Source organism: Callospermophilus lateralis, chromosome 2, assembly GCF_048772815.1.
Source record: "Callospermophilus lateralis isolate mCalLat2 chromosome 2, mCalLat2.hap1, whole genome shotgun sequence".
NCBI classification, from domain to species: domain Eukaryota; kingdom Metazoa; phylum Chordata; class Mammalia; order Rodentia; family Sciuridae; genus Callospermophilus; species Callospermophilus lateralis.
The window spans coordinates 206,006,204-206,033,516 of NC_135306.1; the positions used below are offsets into that span (position 1 = coordinate 206,006,204).

Here is a 27,313-nt window from a genome sequence, read left to right on the forward strand (position 1 = left end):
CAGAGCAGAGTGATCTCCTTTTAGTAAGTTCTGGGATCAGCTGTTGGGAAGCCCATCCTTTGGCCTTATCATTTTTTGCTGGTCTGCATCCCTCACTCCCTTGTCTCCTCTTCGGAGACAAGGAGGCTATCTGAGCTGCTTCGATCTCTGTGCCAGGTGCTTCTCTAAACAGCTGGGGCAGGGTGAGTCACATGGGGACCCCAGGAGACCCCATGACGGTGAGGCGGGTCTCCGAGAGCTTGTCCGGTAGCCACATGGCTACATGAAGGAGGCATCTCCATGTCTTACCCTTTCAGGATTTCTATTGCAATCCTCAACAGGAGCTTGAGGCCCAGCTTGAACCCTTCTGAGAGAGAACTTGTTACCCAAGGGCTCCTAGCACCTAGAGGCCTGGACAGGAAAGGCTCCCTCCTCTACCAGCATCACTGGGCATCACTGATCATCGCAGGGTGGGGCCAGCCATCAGTGCCTCATCCCTGTCTGGTCCGATGGGTCCACCTGTCTGCCCCCAGCGTAGTAGCCCCTTCCCGAAACAGGGACAGTTCAAGTGCTCCAAGGGCACTTGTGAGAGGAAACATCCTTTAAACCATTCAAAGGACTTAGAGCCAAATAAGGGTAAGGACGCTCAGAGGCCTCCCCTGTCCTCCAGCCCCTGCATTTCTCTTGAAGTGAATCGCTCCACTTTGTATTTATTGGACGGTGGTCATTCCCTCTGTACTGGAAGCTCCATGGGGACAGGAACCAGGCACATCTGGCTCCCAGCACAGGGTGGCAAATGGCAGATGCTCGTAAACACGCATGCTCAGAGTAAATGAAAACACTTTTGATGGGGAGAAGAAAAACAAAGGACTATCGGATGCCACCACACATCAGAGCTGACATGGCTAGAATCCAAACCTTCATTTACAAATCCAACAGCTGAGGCCCAGGCAGTGGCCACAGTGCACCCTGGCTTCTGATAGTTAAGCTCCTCAAGCTGCAGGTTTTCCTTCCTCTCACCCCTACTAAGCGCTTAAGTACCTTCAATTAATACCCTCAGTCTACGAGAGGAAACTGTTTCCGTGGTTAAGTAATTGCCCAAGGCCACACAGCTGTGCCGCGCAGGGCTGGAATTCCAGTCTCCGGTTTCCCAGAGTTCCCGCTACCAGCCTCCCCTCCCCACCATGGAGGGCGGGGATCGGGTCTGTAGGAAAAGAAGGGGGCACCTCGGCAGTCTGAGGACGCCTTGAAGCCTGTGGGAGGGGATGACTCCCCATGCTCCCCAATTGGTCACACCAGTCGTGCGGCGGGCACAAACTAGGACCAGGGTGTTTGACCTGGTTCCAAGACCTCAGCCAGTCCATCCAAACCCCAGCTTCCTGCGGGCACCTAGCACCTGAGCTCGTCCCAGGACCGCCCTCCCAGGGACACAGCCCGGCGAGAGCAGAGGAAGAGGGCGGGGCTGCGGCGCGGAAAGGACCATTGACGCACAGCTTCAAACAGCGTGCCACCGCCGGCCTGCTGGGAAACGGCGCCGCGCAGACCAATCCGGCCGGAGGCGGAGGCCGGTTGGCTCCGAGCGCCGGGCAAAGCGGGACGGGCGGGCGGGGCAACGAGAGGGAGGGGCAGGCGGCGGGGCGGGGCGCGGCGTCTGCCCGAGGCCGAGCCCTCGCGGCCCCACCCCGCAGCAACCCTGCCGGGGGCGCCTCCCTAGCCCCCCCAGGGCCCCGTGCCTGTTGGGGACCCTCCACGTGACTCGGTGATGCAGAACGGTTATGACCTTCAGCGTGTGTCTGTGAACGCGAGGGTCTCAGCAACAGCGCGGGTTTGCGCCCGGCCCTGCCCGTGGGTGCGGGGAAGTGTGGGTGTGTGGGCATATGTGGGCGTGTTGGGGAGGGTGCCCAGCGACATGTGACAAAGACCCGTTTCTGGGAGACGGTGAAGGGGCCCGCGAGCTGGCGCTTTGTCTGGCTGGCTGCAGAGTGAGGTTTTCACCGCGGCGGCGGTCGCCCGAGCAGTGCAGGATGCCGGGGCGCAAGGGGGGCCGGGGGCGCGCGCACCAGTGCCGGGGTGAGTGCGCTGCGGCGGCGCCTAGGGGCAGCGCGGCAGGCCCGCGCTGGCCTGGGCCTCGGGCGTGACTGGGCACCACCCGTGGGTGCTGCAGTGGCTGCGTGTCCCGGTGACCTCCGGAGCCGGCCCGGGGCCGGGTGGATCCCCGTGCACCCCTCCTCGTCCTCCCTCCACGTGCGTGTCCACGGCGCGCGCGTCCGCTGGCGCGCACCCGCCTGCCTGTCGCCGCGGACCGCGCCGGGAAAAGGTGCCGGGAACCGAGTAAGCCGGGGCCGTGGGCCCGAGCGCCATGGGCCGTAGGGCGCGCGGCAGGCGGCCCAGGCCTCGCCCCCGAGGGAGAGCGGCCTGGAGACGGCCAGGGCCAGCTGGGCCCTTGGGGGTGCCGGCCCGCGCCCCCTGAGCGACTGACACCAGGTGAGGGGGCCGCGGGACGCAGCGCTGGGCCGGGCCGGGGAGGGACCACGGGCCACGCCAGGGATCAATCGGGAGCCTTTCCTGGCGCGGAAAGGGATGGCGCGGAGGGAGGAAGGGGCTGGCGATTCCAGGGGACGCCAGGAAAAGGAAGTTCCGGGACCCTCCCTGCTCTCGGCCCACCGCCGCTTCCTGCCTCATGCCTCACCTTGTCCCCAGCGCCAGGACTCCCCCTAACTGCTTGGGAAATGTGACCTTTACTCCGGGGGGCCTGGCCCTGCAGCCCCAGTCTTCCTTCTTCCCTGGGGACCCCCTTGAGCTTCTAACCCAATCTTCCCAGGCCAGACTCTGGAAGCTGGCTCTTGGGACTGTGCCCTGGGCACAAGTGGGCACTTGCACCAGCCCCACCTGTGCCTGGGCTGCGGCCCTTCCCTACAGGGCGCTCACCATGGCCCCACCACTACTGCTGCTGCTGCTGGCCAGTGGAGCGGCTGCCTGTCCGCTACCCTGCGTCTGCCAGAACCTGTCCGAGTCCCTCAGTACCCTTTGTGCCCATCGAGGCCTGCTCTTTGTGCCACCCAACGTGGACCGGCGCACAGTGGAGCTGCGGCTAGCTGACAACTTCATCCAGGCCCTGGGACCACCTGACTTTCGCAACATGACTGGGCTGGTGGACCTGACGCTGTCTCGGAATGCCATCACCCGCATTGGAGCCCGCGCCTTTGGGGACCTGGAGAGCCTGCGATCCCTTCACCTGGACGGCAACAGGCTGGTGGAGTTGGGCAGCGGCAGCCTGCGGGGCCCTGTCAACCTGCAGCACCTCATCCTCAGTGGCAACCAGCTGGGCCGCATCGCGCCAGGGGCCTTCGATGACTTCCTGGACAGCCTGGAGGACCTGGACCTGTCCTACAACAACCTCCGACAGGTGCCCTGGGCCGGCATCGGCGCCATGCCTGCCCTGCACACTCTCAACCTGGACCACAACCTCATCGACGCGCTGCCCCCGGGCGCCTTTGCGCAGCTTGGTCAGCTCTCCCGCCTCGACCTCACCTCCAACCGCCTGGCCACGCTGGCGCCCGACCCGCTCTTCTCCAGGGGGCGCGACGCGGAGGCCTCGCCCGCTCCGCTGGTGCTGAGCTTCAGCGGGAACCCGCTGCACTGCAACTGCGAGCTGCTGTGGCTGCGGCGGCTGGCCCGGCCGGATGACCTGGAGACCTGTGCCTCCCCACCGGGCCTGGCTGGTAGATACTTCTGGGCAGTGCCTGAGGGCGAGTTCTCCTGTGAGCCGCCCCTCATTGCCCGCCACACACAGCGCCTCTGGGTGCTGGAGGGACAGCGGGCCACGCTGCGGTGCCGGGCCCTTGGTGACCCTGCACCCACCATGCACTGGGTTGGCCCGGACGACCGGCTGGTTGGCAACTCCTCCCGAGCCTGGGCCTTTCCCAACGGAACCCTGGAGATTGGGGTGACAGGTGCTGGGGACGCAGGAGGCTACACTTGTATTGCCACCAACCCTGCTGGTGAGGCCACTGCCCGAGTAGAGCTCCGGGTGCTGGCCTTGCCCCATGGCGGGAACGCCAGTGCTGAGGGGGGCCGCCCAGGGCCCTCAGACATTGCTGCCTCTGCTCGAACTGCTGCTGAGAACGAGGGGACTCTGGAGTCTGAGCCAGCTGTGCAAGTGACAGAAGTGACTGCCACCTCAGGGCTGGTGAGCTGGGGCCCTGGGCGGCCAGCTGACCCTGTGTGGATGTTCCAAATCCAGTACAACAGCAGCGAAGACGAGACCCTCATCTATCGGTGAGGACGCACCCTTCCCGTGTCCTCAGCCCTTGCTTGGCCCCCACCCGGCCTTCCCGCTGACCCTGTGCCCTTGGCTTCTGAGCCCCGAGGAGCCCAGCATCTGAGGGTGTGGGGCTCAGGTATGGCTGCTTACGTGACAGCTGTATGCTGCTGGTGGCCTGGTTTGTGGCTTGGCCATGGCTGGGTGCGTGGCCTGTGCCACACATGCACATTATTTTTGCTCCTGCTAGTATCCCCCCGACCCATCCTCCTCTGCTTGCCTGCGACCTAAGTCAGTCCAGTCACACACCAGTCTGTCCCTTGGCACCGCCTCCTGTCCTGCACGTGCCCGTCCTTGTTTCTTTGCCATCTTGAGGGAACACAGAAGGCCCATGTGGCTCAGGTCCCGGGGAGCTCTCCGGAGCTGGGCAGGGAGTGAGGGCTTTAGGAGCCGTGAGGTCCTGGCTGTGCGAGGTGGGAGCTGGGCTGCGCCTGACCCTGGGGCTCTGACCACCTGTCTTTCTTGCAGGATCGTCCCAGCCTCCAGCCAGCACTTCCTGCTAAAGCACCTGGTGCCAGGTGCTGACTACGACCTCTGCCTGCTGGCCCTGTCACCTGCCACTGGACCCTCTGACCTCACGGCCACCAGGCTACTGGGCTGTGCCCACTTCTCCACACTGCCAGCCACGCCCTTGTGCCATGCCCTGCAGGCCCATGTGCTGGGCGGGACCCTGACTGTGGCTGTGGGGGGTGTTCTGGTGGCTGCCTTACTGGTCTTCACTGTGGCCTTGCTGGTTCGGGGCCGGGGAGCTGGGAACGGCCGCCTCCCCCTCAAGCTCAGCCACGTCCAGTCCCAGACCAATGGAGGTCCCAGCCCTACACCCAAGAGCCACCCACCGAGGAGCCCCCCACCCCGCCCCCAGCGCAGCTGCTCCCTGGACCTGGGAGATACAGGCGGGTGCTACGGGTATGCCAGGCGCCTGGGAGGGGCCTGGGCCCGGAGGAGCCACTCTGTACATGGGGGGCTGCTTGGGGCTGGGTGCCGGGGTGCGGGAGGCAGTGCAGAGCGGCTGGAGGAGAGTGTGGTGTGACAGGAGGGCGGCTTGTGCCCTGAGGAATGAGCAGCAAGGCCAGGGGCCCAGGGCAGTGGCCACCTGGCCCAGTGAGCAGCACTGCCAGGGGACTCTCCCTGGTTTTTATCCTTGGTACCTCAGGCTTCCCATGTACTTGGAGGGACAGGGAGCCCTTCCCTTGGTTCTGACCTCCAGACTGGGGTAAAGGGACAGGTCCCTCTGACAGGTGCTCAGAGCCACCAAGGCAGGGGTTGCAGCCACCAAGTGGGCGTCTTGTTTCTATTTATAATAAAATTGTTGGGGACACCTCAGTGCTGGTCTCTGGTCCCATCCTGAGAGGAAAGGCGGAAGGGAGGGGATGAGGGGCTGGTAGAGGCACAGACCAGGCGGAGATGACCCTGCAGCCTGAGCCTCCACTGCCCAACTCGTCCTCTGGGGCAGTCCAGTGCTGGGCTCTGGTTTCTTCTGACCGGGACGGGCCTGGCCTACAGGGGCTCGGGCGAGCAGCCTGAGCTTGTCTGTCAGTACGGAGGGTACCCTTCCCAGCAGGCGTGTGTAGGACAATCCCTGGTGCGTGAAGCCCGGGCACTGGCACTGTCCCAGCAGTGCTAGCATGCCTGGGAGTGGCAGCGGGACTGTGGGTAGCAGCCCGAGGGTGGGTGGAGGGCACAGCCCTTCTGGGCAAAAGAATCAAAAGAATGGTAACATTCTCCTGAGCACAACTCAGTAAAAGACCCCCATAGTCCTGTTGGGGACGGCCATGCCTGCCTTCTCCTGGGCACCTTCTGGAATTATGAAGTGCTACCCTCAAGGGCTGGGAGTCCCACTGGCAGCCGTCACCCAGAGACCTCCAAAAGGTCCTGTCATTCCCCAGGCCCCAATGAGATGGCACCCCCAGCCCCTCCTCTGAGGTCCCTATGGCTGTACCCTCAACGTTCCTGGAAAGATGGCCCCGAGCTGCCTGCCTGTGGGGGTGGAGGTGGGGATGTGCTGGATGGGGCTCACACCCCAGAACCCCTTTCTGCTCCCTTTGCTGCGGGTCCCACGGCCCTGGTGGCTGCTGCTCAGCACAGCTCTGGCAGCACTGACTGGCCTCTGCATCCTGGGCGTGAGCCCTTCCTAGCGTGCAAGAGCCTGTTGGTGCTCCAGGAGGATGCAGCAGGCGGCCCCAGGGCCATGGCAGGGCCTGGCTGGTGCCAGGCACAGCACAGGGGCTGCACGGGCACACCGGTGCTCCTGATGACAGCCAAGGAGACCGGCATTCCAGGCCAAGCTGGTGGCCTGAGGTGGCCAAGAGATGATTTAACCCATTACGCCCCAGCATGCCGTTTGCCGTGTACCTATCCAAACATTATACGTGCCGTTTATAATAACTTTCTTGCTCAATTTAAATGTTTCGAGGTGTTCTATATATGGGGCACTAGAACATGATGGGTTAAATGGAAATGAGGTCCTCAGCAAAGTGGGGGGCAAGGAGGGAGGAGGAGCACTGGGCCAGGAGGGAGGGCAGGGGGGACAAAAGCATAAGGCCAGAAAGCCAGGCTCCTTCAGAAGGCCCAGAATGTGGCAGGGACCAATGGCCTGGGCTAGTGCGTATCTGGGGAAGACCCAGGCACCCCAGGAACCAGAACCCCTTACCTTGCTGCCACCCCACAGCCAAAGTCCCCAGAGTCCCTTTCTCCACCCTCCTCCAGTGAGGGGAGGAGGTTCCTGGTACTTAGGGGTATAGGACAGAGTAGAGTCCTTGGCCCAGGGGACCTGGGGGCTGAGGACGAGGGGTCAGAAGAATGGGGACCAACCACGGCCAGCCACGACAGCAGCAGCAGCACAGGGAGAGCCCGGCCCTCACTCCCACCGGGGTCACAGGAGGCAGGGCCTCACGGCCCCTCCCAACAGGGTCAGCAGGGAAAGCCCAGGCGTCAGGACACGCTGCCCTGGGTGTGGGACGCGGAGCCCTGATGCAGCCCCCGTGGAAGGGAGCGACCCCCGGCGTCTGCCAACACTTCCCTCTCAAGTGGCCAAGGTGGCCAGCCCAGCCGGCAGGCCCCTGCCATTTTCCAAAAGTCTCTGCCCCCTGGGGCTACCACCAGGACATGCCATGGGTCCTGCGGAGAGGTCGGAGGAGTGACCGAGGGGACAGGAGCTGGCCCCGCAGGAGCCCTCAGGAGCCAGCTCAGCCACGGTGTGTGGCTACAGACCATCCTTGGGAACCCCCAAAGAGAAGAAAGGGATTCCCACAGGGGCTGAATGCCCAGCCCTGTCCCCATGCTGATGGCAGCACCCACAGACACGTGGGTAGGTGCTGGCTTCAAGGAGAGGACTGCTTCTTGGCTGTAAATTCATCCCTAGCTCTAGACACTAGTAACAAACAGCCCAACAAGGAGGGAAGGCATTTTGGATCCTCGCTGGCAGACAACCACCCTGGTCAGAGGCAGGTCACGTGCCCCTGCCTGGCCACCAGCCCCGCTGCAGCCATACTCCTTGGCTGTCCCTGAAGCACCCACCATTCTGCAGACTCGGCTGAAATGCAGAGGGCTGGGGGATGGCGGAGGCCTCCCCTCCTCCACACAGGGCTGGGCCCTCGCCCAGGAGCTCGTTTCCTTGAAATTAAGAATTTCCCAGGGGGGAAGCTTGTTCAAAACACAGGCTTGGGGGCCTCCACCCAAACCTGTGGGGTGGGGATTTCCACAGGGGGCCGGGAGCATTGAGCACGCACTGCAGGTGGCTCTGGCCTGAGAGCAAGAGGTGGTGTGGAGCAGCCAGAAGGAGCCACCTGATGAGGGCCCTCACGCCTGCACCAAAGGGGCCTGAGGGTCTGAGCACAGCCAGGAGAGTCACCCTGTCACCAGGCTGAGGGGAGCCATAGGCCTCCACAAAGCAAAGGCCAGGGAAAGGCAGGCAGTGCTGTGCCCACCCCAAGCAAGGACACAAGTGACCATGGGACCCTTGGAGGGACAGGCACAAGACAGGAAGGAGCTATAGGCTCTCACCTTCACACCTCGAACGCGGAACTCGGCCAAGGCTCTGCTCATCTTAGTGGCAGCCGTGGGGTGGTCTTTGCCGTGGGCGATGACTTTGACCAGCAGGGAATCATAGTGGGGTGAGATGACAGCCCCTTGGAAGGCAGAGGCATTGTCCAGGCGGATGCCCATGCCCTCTCCACTGCGGAACACCTGTGGCAGGGGAGCAGAGGTCAGCGGCGGGGGCAGAAGCTGCAGTCGGTGGCTCCCTGCATGCGGGGCACCCAGAGCTGAGGCCGAGGGTGCTGCAGGGAAACCACGGCTCTGACCTCTCAGTTTTGCAAACCTGGGACTCACCCCTTCTCCGAGTCCCACAGTCACTGCTGCCTCAGAGGAGCTGGGAGGGGACGAAGGACGTACCGCAGGACTGTGTGCACAGCCTGCCAGAGGGGCCAGATCCCACCCACCTCCCAGGGCCTGCCTGACCAACCCTCCCGCCTTCTGGATCCACTCATGTGTCCACGTTCATGCCAGGAACAGGTATGGAGCGTCCACACCAGCAAGAGCAGCAAGTCCCTGCCTACGTGGGCACCCAGACAGAAAGGGAAAGGCCCGGACCAGTGACAAGGCCACTGTGGGGCAATGAGAGGAGAGGCGGGGCTCAGATGTGTTTGGGCCCGCAGGGTGTCAGGGAGACCACCACACAGTCCCTTCCTTCCTGGAGGGGAGGACAGGAGGAAGAGCGGCAGCGAGGAAGCAGACGAGGGGACAGAGACACCAAGGAAACACGCCCAACAGGGCAAGACAGGCACAGCCAGCCCCCGTGGCCCAGCCCCGGCAGAAGAGAGCAGGATGGGCCAGGAAGAGGAAGGACACGGTGGAGGGCGAGGGGCCAGGGACAGGCTAGGGGGCTGGGGCTGGCTGACATGTGCACACAGGAGGACAGGGCCCTGGGTTCATGTGAGAGAAGGCCGGGAGGCTGGGGGCGGGCTGGGGACACCACAGCACCACCCTTCTGCTCCTGAGGAGCACCGGCCTGTGCTCCATGGAAAGGAACTTAATAAAATATTCAGGGTGGACACAGCCGAGCGCAGGAACCACCAGCTAAAAATACCCTGCGGTGAGGGAGTGGAGCAGCTGGCCCAGCGGTAAGGTAGAGGGAGGTGGTTAGAGGTGGGTCCCTGGGCTGCCCCTCTGCAGCTGAGGGCAAAGAAGGCCTGGGGCTCCCCGGGAGCAGGCAGGCAGTTCCTGGGAGGCCACGGATCTGTGCTCTCAGGACCCCACTGCAACAGCCTCTCCCAGCCTCCGCCACCACCTGTCCTAAAGCCCAGCATCTGGCTCGTCCCTGCCAGCCCCACCCAGCCCAGGCCACAGGCCAGACTCCAGAGCAGATGCTGTCCCCAGGGCCAGGCCAAAAAATGGGCAGGAGCTGACCAGCAGGGCCAGTGCACAGGACACAGTGAGCCAGGAGCAGGTCAGGCCAGACCCTCGGCGGGAGGGAGGGAGATGGCTCTCAGGGACCCATTGGCTGGGCTCCAGCTCTGTGAGGAGAAGATCCAGGAACCTCGACCCCAGACTCTGCCTCCCGGCCCTCACTGCCACCTCCATCTGCTGACTTCCCTCGACCCCTCTGGGAGGCCCCCTAGCTTGGCTCACCCCCGACGGGGTTCCCAGTCATTTGTTCCCATTCCCACCTGGGGCTCTGCCCTGCCAGCCACTGCCCGGCCCCAGCATGAAGGCAGGACAGAGGCCAGTGGCTCTGTCACATGGAACTTTGGACTCTGGCTCGGACATTAGGTGCCCAGCCTTCTCCTGGCCCGTGCACAGGGGGTTCCTTCCCAGCATGCCCCCTTCCTCCCGGACAGCGCTGGCTCCCACGTGCTCTAGGCCGGGGTCAGGCCAGCCGAGGGGGGATTCTCCTGAACTGCCAGGCCCCGGGCACCTGAGAGGCAGTGAGAATCTTCAATAGGCTGAAACTGGCACCCCCTCAGGAAATGTCGCCTACCTCGATGCGGCCAGTGTCGGGTTGGAAGCTGCGCGCAGGGTCCTCAGTTGTGACCCGGCACTGGATGGCACAGCCATTGATGCGGATGTTCTCCTGCCGCAGGCCCAGGTCAGGCAGGCTCCTGCCCTCGGCCACGTGGATCTGGGCGTGGACCAGGTCCACACTGCAGGTGGGGAGTGCCAAGAGAGAAGGGGAGCATGAGGCAGGGCGGGTCGGGGCACCGAAGCAAGAGGCGAGGTCCACACACTCTTCCCGCATGAGCGGGCAGCTGCTCCAGCCCCTGGCCTCACAGCTTGGCGCCATGACTACAGTCTCAGCTAGAGAGTGGCAGCCAGAGGGGCCTCGGGAACACAGGGTCCCCCTCTCCCCACTCCACCCGTCCTGTGCTCTACCTTCCTCTTCCCCAGTCACCATCTCCCGCCTCCTGCCCTTGACGCTCAGATCAGAAGCCTGGCTCGGCCCCTCATCGCCTCAGGAGGCCCCATTTCTGGAGCCATAGGTGCTACTTTGGGTGGGTGAGTGGGGGACAGTCTGCAAAATGGGAACCAGGGCAGTTGAGGCCTGATGGGTGGACACTGTGTTCCCAGGCCTGCACCCCACTGGGCTTGTGCCCAAGGCCCCTCCAGAAGATTTTGGGGTGCAAAGCTCTCTGCATTGCACGGCTTTAGGAGCTGAAGCTGACTGAGTACATGCTCCTAAGGACAGTAGCAAATCCAAGTGGAACAGCCGTTTAAAAACTCTCAAGGTTTTAAATTTATTGTCACTGAGGCTTGTGGTAAGGACAGCCTGGAAACTACGCTGGCCGACTTTGCCTGTGTGGGGAGTTGCCTGCTGCACCACTTCGGAGCAGTGACAGAGATCACCATGAGCTTCAACAGCCGAGGGGGAGCAGCCCCGTGCTCATCCCATGCTGGAGCCACATTCCCATTGGAGGAGGAGATCAAGGGTCAGAGAGGCTGCCGCTAACCCAAGCTCCACACAGGACCAGGGGAGCCTCAGCTCCAGTCTCTCTGGCACAGAACCCTTGCTACATAGTAAACAAAGCCTTTCATCCTTGCCAGAGCTCCAGGCTGGCTCAGGATGACAGCTCTAGGCAGCAGGATGAGGAAGACCCGGGGCCAGGACACAGCTGGAGCACCGACCTTGCCTCTAACTCTGGCCTCCCAGGAATCTGGGGGCCTCTCTGGGCTAAGGTACCCCTTTCTCAGGTGCAGCAGGGGCTGGGGAAAGAACTGAAGTCAGAAATGTTCTAAGGTGAGGCGGACTGGCCCAAAGCCAAGGTTTAGGACTTGGTGGCTCATCACATGCAACAACGAAACATCTCGAAACAGCCATTTTAACTGTTGTTTATAGAATAGCATACAATCCAAGCTGTGGGACAGCAGAGCCAGACTACCCAAAGAGCCAGGAGGCACCAGGCGGCATTTCCTGATCAGCTGATCCTGATAAACACAGATCTCACCTCCCCAGGGACACAACACAGATCTGGGCAAAATGCTACAGGCACACCCTGACCACAGGAGCCAAACACACCCTCACCACCTAGGACAGCAGGACTCAGCGACCACAGGCCAGAATCTCAACCTCCTTGAGCCTCGGCTTCCTCGGCTGAAAGACGGGGCCTTGGGCTCCCTCCTCACAAGGCAGCCACGAGGGTTCCATGAGGTGTCCAGCACAGCCCCTGGCCGTCAGCATCCTGATTTTGAGGGGAGGGCCTCTGACTCACTTGTATTTGCTCCTTTGTATTAATTTTTGCAATTACAATGTAATGCTTTTTTAAAGTATTTTTTAGTTGTTGATGGACCTTTATTTTATTTATTCCTGTGTGGCTCTGCGAATGGAACCCAGTCCTCACACACGCCAGGCAGGCGCACTTCCACTGTGCCGAGCCCAGCCCACAGCCTAATCCTTTTATAAGAACTCAAGCCCCTGGGTCCCCCGCTGCTGACCACCAAAGTGGAAAGCGAGAGTCCCTCCCTGCTCCGCGCCCTGTCCCCAGCTCACTCCGTGATCTCCTCGGTGACCGTGTGCTCCACCTGCAGGCGGGAGTTGACCTCGATGAAGTAGTGCTTGCCGTGTCTGTCCACGAGGAATTCCACGGTGCCCGCGTTCTCGTAGCCCACCTGTGGGGGTGGCAGGTGGGTGGCTGGGTGGACAGGCAGGGGAAGGGTGCACCCTGGAGTGGCGTGGGGCTGGGGCCCGCCCTCTGGCTCGCCCAAGAACACAACAACCTGCAGGGACCCTGTCTGAGAGACAGATGGCCATCCAGGCTCCAAGATAGTCCCCTGAGGACTCCGCCGGGCTCCAGAGCTGGCATGGTACAGGTCAGCAGAGCCCTGCCTGCCCCAGACAGGGCGCCCTTGCTCTCACTGGCTGCCACCTCGGCTGGTGGCTCCACTCCTGTCCCTTCACACCTGGAGACCTGGGCTTCCCAGAACCCACTTCCCAGTGTCACCAGCCTGGTCACCATCTCAAGAGATGTCAGTCGAGAGGCACCCCAGATGATGCTCCTGCCTCAGACTGAGCCTGCTCGTCCTTCTTCTGGTCCTGCTAGGACCACAGCAGACTCCACAGGCCCCAGCCTGCTGGGGTCAGTAGCATAAACCCATCAACCAAGGCACAGTTGAGGTGACCCCCCCCAAGGCCACTGATCCCAGCACTCTGCCCAGCTGACCTAGCCGTGGCCTCCTGATTGCTGTGGCTGGAGCCTCGCAGCACAGTGAGGCTCTGCCTCCATTCTGGGGAAGGTGACAGCGACGCTGTCTGGGCCCGGGCTGCCTAGGAGTTTGAGGTGGCTGGAACCTGGGACAGTGAACACACCTGGGGCGGAGGCCCAGGAACACGGGAGGACAGGACCCCTGCCACACAGCTACAGGCCCAGGCTAAGGGCCAGTACAGACAGCTGGCCGCCTCCTGTCTCCCCCAGGACCCACTCCCCAGAGCTCCGGGTGGGCAGAGGGACCTCCGTGAGGAAATGACTATGACAGCTGTGGAACAGAGACAGTGAGGGCAGTGAGGAGGAGTGCACAGAACCCGTGGACCTGCTCCGGGGGTCAGCAGGTGCCAGAGAGGGGGTGTCCAGGGGACTGAGGACAGGGGCAGCACTGGCTCCTCCCCTTCTCGGGCCAGCAGACTCCCCCTCCCTCAGCAGGTGGCTGGCCTCCCTGCACCCCTGCAGGCTGCCCATAGGGGACCTCCTTCGCCCCGAGGCCTCACCTGCTTGGCAAGTTTGACGGAGTCGCTGGTGAGCCGGGACCGGAGCTGGGGGTCCAGGTGGGCAGCGGGGGCGATCTCCACCACCTTCTGGTGCCGCCGTTGGATGGAGCAGTCTCGCTCATACAGGTGCAGGACGTTCCCATACTGGTCCCCTGGGGGCAGGACACCGGCTCAGCCTTTCTGAAACCAGACACCTCCTGGCTCTCCCAGTGCCCTGCAGGGCTGTGGCTGGCGAGGGCCCACTGCGGTGGGGAGGCAGCCAGGCGGGGAGCCCAGCCCCAAGAGTCCCTCTGCTGAGCTGGGTCCCTGCAGGCCTCCCGGAGCGAACCACAGACAGGGACCTGTTCAAAAAGCTGGCCACCGCCAACCAGGAAGACGGCTTCTGGGCTCCCGCCTGGTGAGGCCGCTGGGTGGAGGCCCGGGCCCTCTCCACTCACCCAAGATCTGCACCTCAATGTGGCGTGGCTTCTCGATGAACTTCTCCACAAAAAGCGCTCCGTTCCCAAAGGCTGCCAGGGCCTCCGAGTAGGCCCGGGTGTAATTCTCCTCCAGCTCCTGGGAGGGCGGGCGGGCCAGCAGGCGTTGGCTTTCCCCAGGCCCCCTCCGTGTCACCTGCATCGAGCTCCGCCCACAACATGTCACCTTCCGCCCAGTCCCAGAGGTGAGGCCACCTGCTGCCCGCTCCCTGCCTCCAGCCTCACTCACCTCGTAGCTGTGCACGACCCTCATGCCACGGCCTCCGCCCCCATAGGCGGCCTTGAAGATGATGGGGAAGCCGTAGGTGTTGGAGAACTCATGGGCCTCATGCAGGGACGTGATGGGGGCGTCAGTGCCTGGGACCACAGGGACACCTGTTGGGGGACAGGAGTGAGTGGTCTCTGTGAAGAGCTGGAATCCCAGCCCCATCATCAGGGAAACACATGCTCCTGCCACCCTCCCCGCCAGCCCCTTGTGAGGAGCTGACTGTCACCTGCGGCGATGGCAATGGCCCGGGCCTCCACCTTATCTCCCATCTTGCGGACCACCTCTGGGCTGGGCCCAATGAACCGGACCCCAGCATCCTGACAGGCTTGGGCGAAGTCCGCCCGCTCAGAGAGGAAGCCGTAACCCGGGTGCACCGCGTCCACGTTGTTCTCCTGCAGGTGGGTCACGAAGGCAGGTCTCCCGTCCTGCACAGCCTTGGCCGACCTCCCACCTCTGCCTCCCCCACTCGGTCCCCACCGGCAGCCTGCCGGCTCTCACCTTGGCCACCTTGATGATGTCGGGGATGTGTAGGTAGGCCTGCACGGGGGCCAGGCCGCGGCCAATGAGGTAGGCTTCGTCAGCCTTCTGCCGATGCATCTGGCCGGTGTCCTGCTCGGAGTAGACGGCCACTGTGCGGATGCCCAGCTCCGTGCAGGCCCGGAACACGCGGATGGCGATCTCGCCTGGAGACAAAAAAGGGAGATCACACTCCTGGGTCCGGGGACAAGCAGAGGGGCCAGGGTGGGGCGGGGTGAGGAGGAGGCTGAGGCTGGCAGCTCCGGGCTCACCTCTGTTGGCCACCATGACTTTCTTAATGGGCTTGTACTCCAGCCGCCGCACATTTGGGGAGGCAGCAGGGGCAGTGGAGGTTCGGCGGATACCCAGGAGCCTCAGGCCCCCTCGAACCGTCCGGAACTTCAGCATCTGGGGAGGACAGAGTCCAGTTAGAGAGGCTGCAGCACTGAGGCTTCCCGAGCCATGGCAACCCCACACAGGGGCCTGTGCCATCCATCACCTCCACTTGTGACGAGCCATAGACAAGGAGCAGATGGAACCCACTGGAACCCCAGTTCCCATTGCCAGGCTCAAAACCAGAGGACCTCAAGCTCTGAAAGCAATTTGTGGCTTGCTGGTGTCTGTCCAGGCACACCGCCCAGGCAAGCCCTGGCTGTGGCCCTTTCCCAGGGTCCTGGAAGCCAGGAAGGAGGGCAGCAACAGACTTGTCCTGTGCGCGGATTCTCAGGAGAGAGCCTGAGCTTGGTTAAAGCAGGTTTCTCTCAATAGTGGCAGAAATTTTCCTTTTTACAAAGGGCAACTAAATACATCATCAATAAAAATCACCAAGGGCAGGCACACTACCATGAGAGGTCAAGCCCTGCGGTCCAGATCCACCCACACTGGCCTGTGCGGGTCCCAGGCGCACAGCAGGCTGATCCACCCCCCACCCCACCCCACCAGAGGGGCAGACACCCACCAGAGCTAGCCTCTGGCGCAGGACCACCCCTTCCAACCAGCAGACTACTGCGGGAGCTGAGTTCCTGCCCAGACCACCCACACCAGCCCACTGGGGATCCAGGTTCTCAGTAGTCCACCCCCCGGTCCCGGGGACAGACACCCATCAGAGCCTAGCCTCTGGCGCAGGACTGCCCCTTCTGACCAAGAGACTACTGAGGGAGGTCAAGCCCAGCTGCCCAGATCCACCCACTCCAACTTGCACAGGACCCAGATCCAGGATGCAGTAGCATTCACTGAGGGACATCAGCAGGGTCTGGAAGCCCACCATCAAGGTGAGGTACAGACAATCTGCACAGTACTACAAGAATATAGGGAAGAAACTGTAACATCTCAGATCCACTCTGCAAGAAAGGAAGACACATAGACAACATGAAAAAACAAGGGAGGAAAGTGCCCCAAACAAACCAGGACACTACAAGAACAGAACCCATGGACAGCGAAGTTGATGGAATGTCAGAGAGGAAGTTCAGAGGTTCATAATTAAAATGACCTGTGAATTAAAGAATGACCTAAATGAGCAAATACAGGCAAAAACTGATCACTCCAACAATGAGATGAGAGAGCAAATACAGGTAGCAAAAGATTACTTCAAGGGAGAGAAAGAGAGAGAGACTCTGAAACAAAAAACCAGTCAGAAATCGTTGAAATGAAGGATACAATAAATCAAATAAAAAACTCAATAGAAAGCATAATCAACAGACTAGATCACTTGGAAGAAAGAAAGTCAGATAATGAAGACAAAGTATACAATTTGGAAAATAAAGTTGATCACCCAGTGAAGATAGTTAGAAACTGTGAATAGAACATCCAAGAATTATGGGACAACATCAAAAGACCAAATCTAAAAGTTATTGGGATAGAGGAAGGCACAGAGTTTCAATCCAAAGGAATGCACAATCTCTTCAATGAGAAAATATCAGGAAATTTCCCAAGCATGAAGAACAAATTGGAAAACCAAAAAGAAGAGGCTTCCAGGACACCAAATGTACAAAATCACAACAGATTTACACCAAGGCACATTATAATGAAAATACCTAGCATACGGAATAAGGATAGAATCTTAAAAGCCTCAAGAAAGAGGAATCAGATCAAGGGGAGACCAATTCGTATCTCAAATCTATCTTGTAGCTTTTTCAACCCAGACCCTCAAAGCCGGGAGATCATGGAACAACATATACCAAGCTCTGAAAGAAAATGGATGCCAACCAAGAATCTTATTTCCAGCAAAACTAAGCTTTAGATTTGATGAAATAAAAACCTTCAATAACAAACAAAAGTTAAAAGAATTTACAACTAGAAAGTCTGCACTACAGAACATCCTCAGTAAAGTATTCCAAGAAAAAGAAATGAAAAACAATGATAAAAATCAGTAGAGGGAGGGATTACACTAAAGGAAAATCTAATCAGTGGAGAAACCAAGTCACATTAAACACCAAAAATAAACAAAAATGGCTGGGAATACAAATTATGTCTCAATAATAACCCTGAAATGTTAGTGGCCTGAACTCACCAATCAAAAGACAAAGACTAGCAGATTGGATCAAAAAAAAAAAAAAAAAAAAAAAGACCCAACAATATGCTGCCTCCAAGAGAATCATCTCATAGAAAAAGATATCCACAGACTGAAGGTGAAGGGTCGGGAGAAATCATACCATTCACATGGACTGCGGAAACAAGCAGGGGTTTCCATCCTCATATCAAATGAAGTAGACTTCAAACCAAAGTCAATCAAAAGGGATAAAGAAGGACACTACATAGTGCTCAAGGGAACCATACACCAAGACTTAACAATTATAAATATATATGCCCCCAAACATCTATGTTCATCAAACAAACTCTTCTCAAGTTCAAAAGTCAAATAGACCACAACATAATAATTTTGGGTGACTTTAACACACCTCTTTCATCACTAGATTGATCTTCCAAACAAAAACTGAACAAAGAAACTATAGAACTTAATTATACAATCAATATCTTAGCCTTATCTGACATATATAGAATACTTTGTCCTCCAATGAGAGAATACACTTTCTTCTCAGCAGCACATGAATATGCCACAAAGCAACTCTTGGCAAATATAAAAAAGTAGAGATACTACCCTTCATTCTATCAGATCATAATGGAATGAAATTATAAATCAATGATAAAATAAGAAATAAAATCTGCTCCAACACCTAGACTAAATAATATGCTACTGAATGAACAATGGGTTACAGAAGACATCAAGGAGGAGATTAAAAAAATTTTAGAGGTGAATGAAAACACAGATACATCATATGGAAATCTCTGGGACACTATGAAAGCAGGACTAAGAGGAAAGTTCATTGCAGAGTTCATTCTTTTTTTTTTTTTTTTTAAACTTGCCACTTTATTTTTTTTTTTTTTTAAGAGAGAGAGAGAATTTTTTTAATATTTATTTTTTAGTTCTCGGCGGACACAACATCTTTGTTTGTATGTGGTGCTGAGGATTGAACCCGGGCCGCACGCATGCCACGTGAGCGTGCTACCGCTTGAGCCACATTCCCAGCCCAAGAGTTCATTCCTTAAAAGAAGAAAAAGTCAACAAATAAATGACTTAACATTACATCTCAAAGTCCTAGAAAAAGAAGAAAAAATCAACACCAAAAGCAGCAGAAGACAGAAAATAATTAAAATCAGAGCTGAAATCAATGAAATTGAAACAAAAGAAACAATTGAAAAAACTGACAGAACAAAAAGTCAGTTCTTTGAAAAAATAAATAAAATTGACAGACCCTTAGTCATGCTGATGAAGAGAAGGAGAGAGAAAACCCAAATCACTAACATATTTGATGAAAAAGGAAATATCACAACAGACACTACAGAAATACAGAAGATAACTAGAAATTATTTTGAAAACTTGTACTCCAATAAAATAGAAAATACCGGAGACATTGACAAATATCTAGAGTTATATAATTTGCCCAAATTGAATCAAGATGATTCACACAATTTACACAGATCAATTTCAAGCATGAAATAGAAGACGCCATCAGAAGCCTACCAACCAAGAAAAGCCCAGGACCGGGCGGGTACACAGCTGAGTTCTACAGACTTTTAAAGAAGAACTAACACCAATATTCTTCAATTTATTTCAGGAAATAGAAAAAGAGGCAGCACTTCCAAACTCATTCTATGAGGTCAATATCACTCTGATTCCAAAACCAGGCAAAGACACATCAAAAAAATAAATTTCAGACCAATATCTCTAATGAACATAGATGTAAAAATTCTCAATAAAATTCTGGCAAATTGAATACAAAAACTTATCAAAAAGATCAAAGATCAAGTGGGATTCATCCCAGGGAGGATTGGTTTCTCCTCTGATTAGAAGATTGGTTCAACAAACAGAAATCAATAAATGTAATTCCTCACATCAAAAGACTTAAAGAATCATATGATCATATCAATAAAAGCATTTGACAAAATGCAGCACCCCTTTATGTTCAAAACACTAGACAAACTAGGGATAATAGGAACATATCTCAACATCGTAAAGGCTATCTATGCTAAGCCCCAGTCAACATCATTCTAAATGGAGAGAAATTGAAGTTGAATTGAAATTCTAAAAACTGGAACAAGGCAGGGATGCCCTCTTTCACCTCTTCTATTTAACAAAGTTCTTGAAACACTGGCCAGAGCATTTAGACAGACGAAATAAATTAAAGGGATACACATAGGAAAAGAAGAACTCAACTTGGCACTATTTGCTGACAATATGATTCTATGCCTAAAAGACTCTAAAAGTTCCACCAGAAAACTTTGAGAACTAGTAAATGAATTCAGCAAAGTAGCAGGATATAAAATCAACACCCACAAATCAAAGGCATTTGTGCATATCAGTGACAAATCCTCAGAAAGGGAAATGAGGAAAACCACCCCATTTACAATAGCCTCAAAAAAAAGAAAGAAAAAAACTTGGGAATCAACTTAAAGAAAGAGGTGAAAGATCTATATAATGAAAATTACAGAACCCTAAAGAAAGAAGTCAAAGAAGACCTTAGAAGTCAGAAAGATCTATCTTGCTCTTGGATAGGAAGAATTAATATTATCCCAAATGACCATACTACCAAAAGCACTATACAGATTTAATGCAATTCCAATCAAAACCCCAATGACATTCCTCACAGAAATAGAAAAAGCAACCATGAAATTCATCTGGAAAAACAAGAGACCCAGAATAGCTAAAGCAATTTTAGCAGGAAGAGTGAAGCAGGTGGCATCACTATACCTGACCTAAAACTATACTACAGAGCAGTAGTAACAAAAACAGCATGGTATTGGCACCAAACAGACTGGTAGACCAATGGTACAGAACAGAGGACACAGAGACTAACCCACAAAATTACAGTTATCTTATATTAGACAAAGGTCTTAAAAACATGCATTGCAGAAAAGAGCCTCTTCAACAAATGGTGCTGGGAAAACTGGAAACCCATATGCAACAAAATGAAATTAAACCCTTATCTCTCACTATGCACAAAATTCAACTCAAAATGAATCAAGGACTTAGGAATAAAACCAGAGACCCTGCGTCTAATAGAAGAAAAAGTAGGCCCTAATCTCCATCATGTGGGATTAGGCCCCAACTTCCTTAATAAGACTCCTGTGGCATAAGATTTAAAAATCAAGACTCAATAAATGGGATGGACTCAAACTAAAAAGTTTCTTCTCAGCAAAAGAAACAATCTGTGAGGTGAACAGAGAGCCTACATCTTGGGAGCAAATCTTCACTCCTCACACATCAGATAGAGCACTAATCTTTAGATTATATAAGGAACTCAAAAAGCTAAACAGCAAAAAAAACAAATAACCCAATCAATAAATGGGCCAAGGACCTGAACAGACACTTCTCAGAAGAGGAAACAATCAATCAACAAATATATGAAAAAATGTTTATCACTAGCAATTAGAGAAATACAAATCAAAACCACTCTAAGATTTCATCTCACTCCAGTCAGAAAGGCAGCTATTATGAAGATAAACAACAATAAGTGTTGGTGAGGATGTGGGGAAAAAGGTACACTCATACATTGCTGGTGGGACTGCAAATTGATGCAGCGAATATGGAAAGCAGTATGGAGATTCCTTGGAAGATTGGGAATGGAACCACACCATTTGACCCAGCTATCCCTCTATACCCAAAGGACTTAAAAACAACATACTCCAGGGACACAGCCACATCAATGTTTATAGCAGCACAATTCACAATAGCTAAACTGCGGAACCAACCTAGATGCTCTTCGGTGGATGAATGGATAAAAAAAAAATGTGGCATATATACACAATGGAATATTACTTAGCAATAAAAAAGAATAAAATCATGGCATTTGCAGGTAAATGGATGGAGTTAGAGAAGATAATGCTAAATGAAATTAGCCAATCCCAAAAAACCAAATACCAAATGTTTTCTTTGATGAAAGGAGGCTGATCCATAGTGGGATAGGGAGGGGGAGCATGGGAGAAATAGACGAACTCTAGATAGGGCAGAGAGGTGGGGAAGGGAGGGGACGTGGGGTTATTAATGATGGTGGAATGTGATGATCATTATTATCCAAAGTACATGTATGAAGACACAAAAATAAATACATAAATAGAAAAATAAATAAATAAATAAATATGATAATTAATTTTTTGTGTGTAATACTAGGGATTGAACCCAGGGGTGCTCCATCACAGAGCTCCATCCCCGGCCCTTTTTATTTTATATTTTGAGACATGCTAAATTGCTCAAGCTGGCCTCCAACTTGCAATCTTCCTGCTTCGCCCTCCCAAGTCCCTGGGATTACAGACATCCACCACTGCCTGGCTAAATATAACGATTTTTAAAAATACATGAATAAAAATATTTAAAAGAAAAAAATCACCGAGGGCAGGTGAAATACACCAATCACAGAAAGACAAATGCCACAGGACTCTACTACAGGCCGTCCCTCAAGTGGTCACACCCGTGGAGACAAAGTAGAATGGTGGCTTCTGGGGTTGGGGTGGACAGGGGACTTGGTGTTCTATGGGGACACAGTTTCAGATTTGCAAAATGAAAAATGTTCTGTGGGTAGATGGTGGTGACAGTCACATAACAACATGCATATACCTGATGCCACCGAACAGTGCACTTAGAAAAGGTTCAGATGATAAAAGTCATGTGATACATGTTATACCACATCAGACCTGTTATTTTCTTTTTGGGGGGGTTGGGGGGAGTATGGGGATTAAACTCGGGGGCACTCAATCACTGAGCCAACCCCCAGCCCTATTTTGCATTTTATTTAGAGACAGGGTCTCACTGAGTTACTTAAGGCCTCACTAAGTTGCTGAGGCTGGCTTTGAATTCGAAATGCTCCTGCCTCAGCCTCCCAGGCTGCTGAGATCACAGGCGTGCGCCACTGTGTCCAGAACAATAAAAACTTTTTTCATCAGGTGAGGAAAGCTGACATCCCAACATGTGAAGCTCAGAGGTTGACTCCTCAATTTTATAAAGGAGGGAAACCCAGCTCCACGCAAGTCTGAAAGGACAGCAGGGGCCACCTGCACAGCCCCACCCTGATGGCCCTTATCTACCTGTGTGAGTCATTTCTTTGAAAAAGTTGGAAACGCTTGACTCAGCCATTTCATTTTAAGTAAGGAACTTAAACACAAATTCAATAAGTAAAACAAATATTGTAAAAACCCTAGTGTCATAGGATGGCCACCAACACAGAGAGGAAGAAAAATACAGACAGAATGGAAAGGAAAGTAGGACATTAAGAAAGAAGTCTGTGGGGGCGAGGCTGGGGCCCAGTGGGGGGCTCGCCTAGCAGTGAGGTTCCATCCTCAGCACCACATAAAGATAAAATAAAGACACTGTGTCCAGGGGGAGGGAGGGAGGGAGGGAGGGAGGAAGAGACCTACAGACAGGACCGGAAGGACAGCCACTGACCGCCAGGCCCAGTGCAAGGCCTCAGGACAGTGCAGGAGGCAGCCACGCACAGGTCTGTGGAGACTGCAATTTGCCAAGACCATGAGGGGACAAGTCTGATGCATTCCAGAGAGATGGAGGGCGGAGGGTGGGAACTGGAGGGCAGGAGCTGGAGGTTGGGAGCGAGGAGAGGCCGGGGCCCAGGGCCAGACATCCAGGCCTCTCTTGGGCGGCAGGGAGGGGAGCTGGCTGGTCTCTCGGGACAGGCAGCACAGGGCTGACTTTGCAGAGGCCGAGGCTAGAGACACAGAGCCTCTGACGGGGGAGGAGCCGCGGGGGCTGCCGTGGGGTCAGGGAGATGTCTGGGGTACAGCAGGTCATTTCACTGAGGTCCACCGGCATCCAGGAAAGGAAGAGACCTGGCCTGTGCAGGCGAGGAGACCGCTCCCACCACAGGACGACTAGAGACGGGCAGGTGGGGCAGGGGACACAGAGGGAGGAGCCAGGGAGGAAAGCCTGGCACCATGGACGGGGTGGTGTGGAAGCCTGGGAGCGCACGTTGTTCCAACAGCGTCACGGGGTTTTTCCAGGCCTGCATGCTCCCTCCAGCACACCAAGGTTGAGTCCCGACCAGGAGGAGACTCCGACAAGAAGACAGAGGGGTCACCCGAGACGAGACGTGGGGGGGCCATGGCTCCGAGCAGCAGGGGAGGGCGGGCGCTGGCTTTGGAAGGGCCTCCGCATCAGACCCAGCCGCACTAACACGGATAAGGTCCCTTGCTGGGCTCCAGGCTCCTCGTATTTCAAAAATAGAGGACAACAGTAATTTCTACACCTTGTCCTTATTAAAGAAGTCCCCTTTAACTGAGGGGCTGGTGCAAGACCCCGAGCCTATCTGACACTGCGGACTCCCCACGCCTCTCCTTCCGTGCTAACCTATGAGGAAGCTTAATGGGTACAACAGGCCCCTGATGATCTTGCAGAGCAACCATCACATGCTCAGTAAGTTGTGTGATCACGGTCTCTGCGCATCTCACGGCAGGCCTCAACCACGTCACCATGGTTTTCTTTCCTTAATACCTTAAGAATTTCTGCCTTTTCACTCAGAGGAAGTGAAACGGCTTCTCTGGCACGTCTGAACTGCTGGCACCGCTACCCTCGCATTTGGGGCCGTGACTTGAACACAGGTAAAGCGAGGGTGACTTGAACACAGGCCCCACGCACTGCCACCAGAGCAGTCCACCTGATGACGGCTGTGCTGCCGAGTGACAGGCCAGTCTGCTGACCAAGGCTGACTGGCAGCTCAGGAGGAAGCAGGATGGCGTGGGATTTTGTCTCACTGCCCCAAACAGCCACCATCCAAAACTTGGGCTTGTTTATTTTGGTAGTTTTCCATTTAATATTTTTGGAACACAACTGACCACACGTCACTGAACCGCGGGGAGGGAGGACAGCCATGTGCAGTGGAGAAGCCCAGCAGGCGCCTCGTCAACGCGAGACAAAGGTCCACGTCACCCGCACCAAGTTAGTACCACGCACCTCCTGAGGTGCCCGCCACAGACACGGCGTCCCCTGGGTTCCTGCCTCCCGGGCACAGCCCGAATCTCGTGGAAGACAGGCAAACCCAGACTAGGAGAACCCCGTGAGATAACTGGCTCACGCTCTTCAAACATGTCAAGGGGCACGAAAGAGTCGAGAATGGTTTCAGATGACAGGAGGCCAAAAGGACGAGTAAATGCACGTGTGAGCTGGACCCTGACCACTGACGCTGTCGGGGACACTGACGAAGTTTAAACAGGTCTGCAGATCAAACAGCACCGGTCAATGTTCGCCGCCTGATCTCACCCCCGGGTCTGACTGTGCTCAGGGAGAGGACACCCATCTGCACGCGAGAGCGCTGAAGTCCTCAGGGCCAGTGGCGCCACGTCTGCAATTTACACTCCAATGGGTCAGGGGACACAGGGGGACAACAAAGGAAGCAGCAGCACTGGGGACTGGGGTGAGAGGTTGGAGAGGATTCTTTGGACTACTTGATGCTGATTCTGAAATCATTTCAAAGTAACAAGTGAAACCTTTGGAGCTGATCCCATGGGAGGAGTGGGCCTCGGGCTAGCTGGGAGCCAAGCAGGACTACAAAACAGTAACTGCAGGGCTCCCCCTCACCAGACATCAAGCCATTCAAATAAAACACTGAGGGCCCACCCTTGCTGTGGTGTTAGCGACAGAGCATAAACAGTGTCATTCAGCTCGGGTAAGGCACAGAGCAGACCCGCAGCTCCGTGGTCATCAGGGTAGCTTCACCGGAGCCCTATGCAAGGTGATCGGGAGCCTTTGAGATGTTTATGCTCCCCGGCCCAGTCTTAGCCATCCTAGGAATCCGAATCAAGGAATCAGTCTAAAATGGGAACCAAGAAGTGTGCACAAAGATGCTCAAGAGAGCAGAATTCACAGAGCTCCAACACCAGGACGCTGCTCGGACAGTAAGCATCAATGACAGTGATGTGTGGGCTCCATTCTGATGACGTGGGAGATGCTTGTGATGCAATAAGAAGCCGAGAGAACAACCGAGTGCCATGACCCAGAGGCGCCCTCCACGCAGCCCACGCCGAAGCCCCGCTGGCTCCCACGGGCTCCGCTAGAGCAGAGCTGGTGTGCCCCTCTGGGTGCTTTCCCACATGGCCACGTGGAGAATTCCCATATTCTTCTCCACTGGAGATGCAGTATTTATGGTGTGAAAACATTCCCGGGGACAGGAGGACCTTTGCAGAAAAAGGCCAAGGGGAGACCTTAGTTCCTGGTGAGAGGACATGGCAGCAGGCACACTTCCCCTTTCCCCGGGCTGCCCCGGCTGAGCCTCCCCGTCTGCAGGCAAGCTGGCTCCCTGACTCCGGTTGTCTTGGGGGTTAGTAGGTCGTGTGGCTCCCCACCACACACGCTCCCCACTTGCTTTTCCAGATACAGAAAGCGGTTCAGTAGATATTCCACCAAAGGCCAGTACCCTCGCAGCTCCGGAAGGCCCACCCCTGCCCCCACAGTGTCACCGAGTGATCACTAATCTGACAGTCAGGACAGAGGCTGCACTGTCCCTCCCCGCACCCCGCAGGCCCTCTCACACACGGTTTGGCTCATGAGCCTGGTGAAGGCTCTCGGCAGGCCAGGAGTGCCACGGTAGTCCCAATCCATGAGGCACCCGGGGCCGTGGACAGTGGGGAGTAAGAACACCCCTTTGGGTCCTCACGTCCCTGCAGAGGGCATCCAAAGCAGGCCTGGACTCAAGACCTGAGCTACCAGCCTCTGAGTGAGGGAGCTCCGCCTGCGGCACGCTGGGCAAAGACAAAATGGAAGCAGGGGCTGTCCACTGAAGTCCAGGCAGGAGCAGTGGCCCAGGGACAGCCCCTCCCTGTGGGCAGGGGCCCAGCTTTCCTCCCCAGCTCTGAGGTTTAGTACCTGAGGCCCAGTTTCCTTATCAGTAAACTTGGTACTGCCACTCCAACCAGAGCAGGTCACCCTGGGGGTCAACTGAGACAGTACACCTGAAGGGCCAGGCCTCAGGGGACAAACGCCAGCCTGTCACTCTCTTTCCCCCTCCTCCCAGAAGAATGCAGAGATGGAGAGGAATCCCATTCACCTCCACCCAGCTCTGCAAGGCTCACCTGACCACCCCCCTTGCACAGCTGTCCTGCTTTCCCCCACCACAAAAGCGCCCCCACCCTGAAGGCAGCAGGAGCCTGCCTGCCGGCCGTGGAGCTCTCCCGCAAGTCTGGTACATACTGCACTCTGCCACATGCAGAAACTTCCCCCGAAGCTGGAGTCAGGTGTATAGGGCCACACCCGTCCTGGAGCACTCACCCTGCACCAGTCAAGCACCTGGCTTTCAGCACAGAGGACGTGGCAGAGAAGTCACAGCCAGCTGCTGCTCTGCCTGGGGTCACTGGCCCCAGGATACAAAGTTCTTTGGCACTGGGCTGCAGGAGCCCTGGGCTGTGGCCAAAGCAGAAATCAGGAGAAGGGGTACCACCTCCTGAGGCCCAGAGGCCGGATGAGCCACTGGCCTCTGGGAGAGAAGGGGAGACAGGGAGGTGGGTCCCACACAAGACAGCCCAAAGCCTGCCCCCGCCATCCCCCGGGATGGGCAGGATTCTAAGGGAGGGAGTCCAAGGCCAAAAGGCAGAGCAGAGCCCCGTGGTGGATTTAGGACATGCTGCCACAGAAGGTTAAAGGCACAGAAATGTCAACCTACAGGCAGAGCGGGCCTCGCAGAGCAGCTCAGGACGGGGTGGTAAAGAGCAAGGGTTGCGGGACCCCCTGAACCTAGACACGGCCAGAGTTAAGTTCGCTGCCAAGTTGCAGGGTCTATCACCACCCTGTCCCTCCACCTCACGCAGGACCAAGCACAGGAAGAGGCATCAGAGACACAAAGATAAATGAAAATCTACCTCATTCCCAGAACATCCCCACCCTTTCTATAAAATGGTTAACCTGCTTCTCCTTGGCTGAATACCACTGCTCTGCAGACCTGGCCTGACCCCGAGGCCGTTCCAGCATCCATGTCCACTGGAGAAAGCCTGCCCGGGGCAGCTGGGGACCACACTGCAGCGCCCATCCGGATACAGGCTCCTGGCAGCTGTCACCAGAGGCTCATCTG

The 27,313-nt window shown here is 56.0% G+C and overlaps 2 protein-coding genes across 9 annotated transcripts in view; one reads left to right on the plus strand and one right to left on the minus strand.

Annotated features, from left to right (window-relative positions):
- Pc (pyruvate carboxylase) overlaps nt 1–27,313 on the minus strand; it is a 107,021-nt gene that overhangs the window by 5,965 nt on the left and 73,743 nt on the right. For all 7 annotated transcript variants that reach the window (XM_076847655.2, XM_076847658.2, XM_076847656.2 and 4 more), the window contains 9 exons: nt 15,026–15,161; nt 14,736–14,920; nt 14,464–14,629; nt 14,199–14,344; nt 13,931–14,048; nt 13,494–13,645; nt 12,282–12,400; nt 10,278–10,440; nt 8,303–8,485 (listed from right to left, as the gene is read on the minus strand). In XM_076847655.2, the coding sequence (XP_076703770.1) occupies nt 8,303–8,485; nt 10,278–10,440; nt 12,282–12,400; nt 13,494–13,645; nt 13,931–14,048; nt 14,199–14,344; nt 14,464–14,629; nt 14,736–14,920; nt 15,026–15,161 (1,368 nt within the window). The remainder of the gene's footprint in view (nt 1–8,302; nt 8,486–10,277; nt 10,441–12,281; nt 12,401–13,493; nt 13,646–13,930; nt 14,049–14,198; nt 14,345–14,463; nt 14,630–14,735; nt 14,921–15,025; nt 15,162–27,313) is intronic.
- Nucleotides 1,625–5,623, plus strand: Lrfn4 (leucine rich repeat and fibronectin type III domain containing 4). 2 transcript variants are annotated; one of them, XM_076844809.2, is made up of 3 exons: nt 1,625–2,463; nt 2,899–4,257; nt 4,769–5,623. In XM_076844809.2, the coding sequence occupies exons 2-3, from the start codon at nt 2,909–2,911 to the stop codon at nt 5,328–5,330; spliced, it is 1,911 nt and encodes a 636-aa protein (XP_076700924.1). In that variant the 5' UTR covers nt 1,625–2,463; nt 2,899–2,908; the 3' UTR covers nt 5,331–5,623. The 2 variants fall into 2 exon arrangements, with proteins under 2 accessions (XP_076700924.1, XP_076700923.1); XM_076844808.2 differs by having other exon boundaries at nt 1,625–4,257.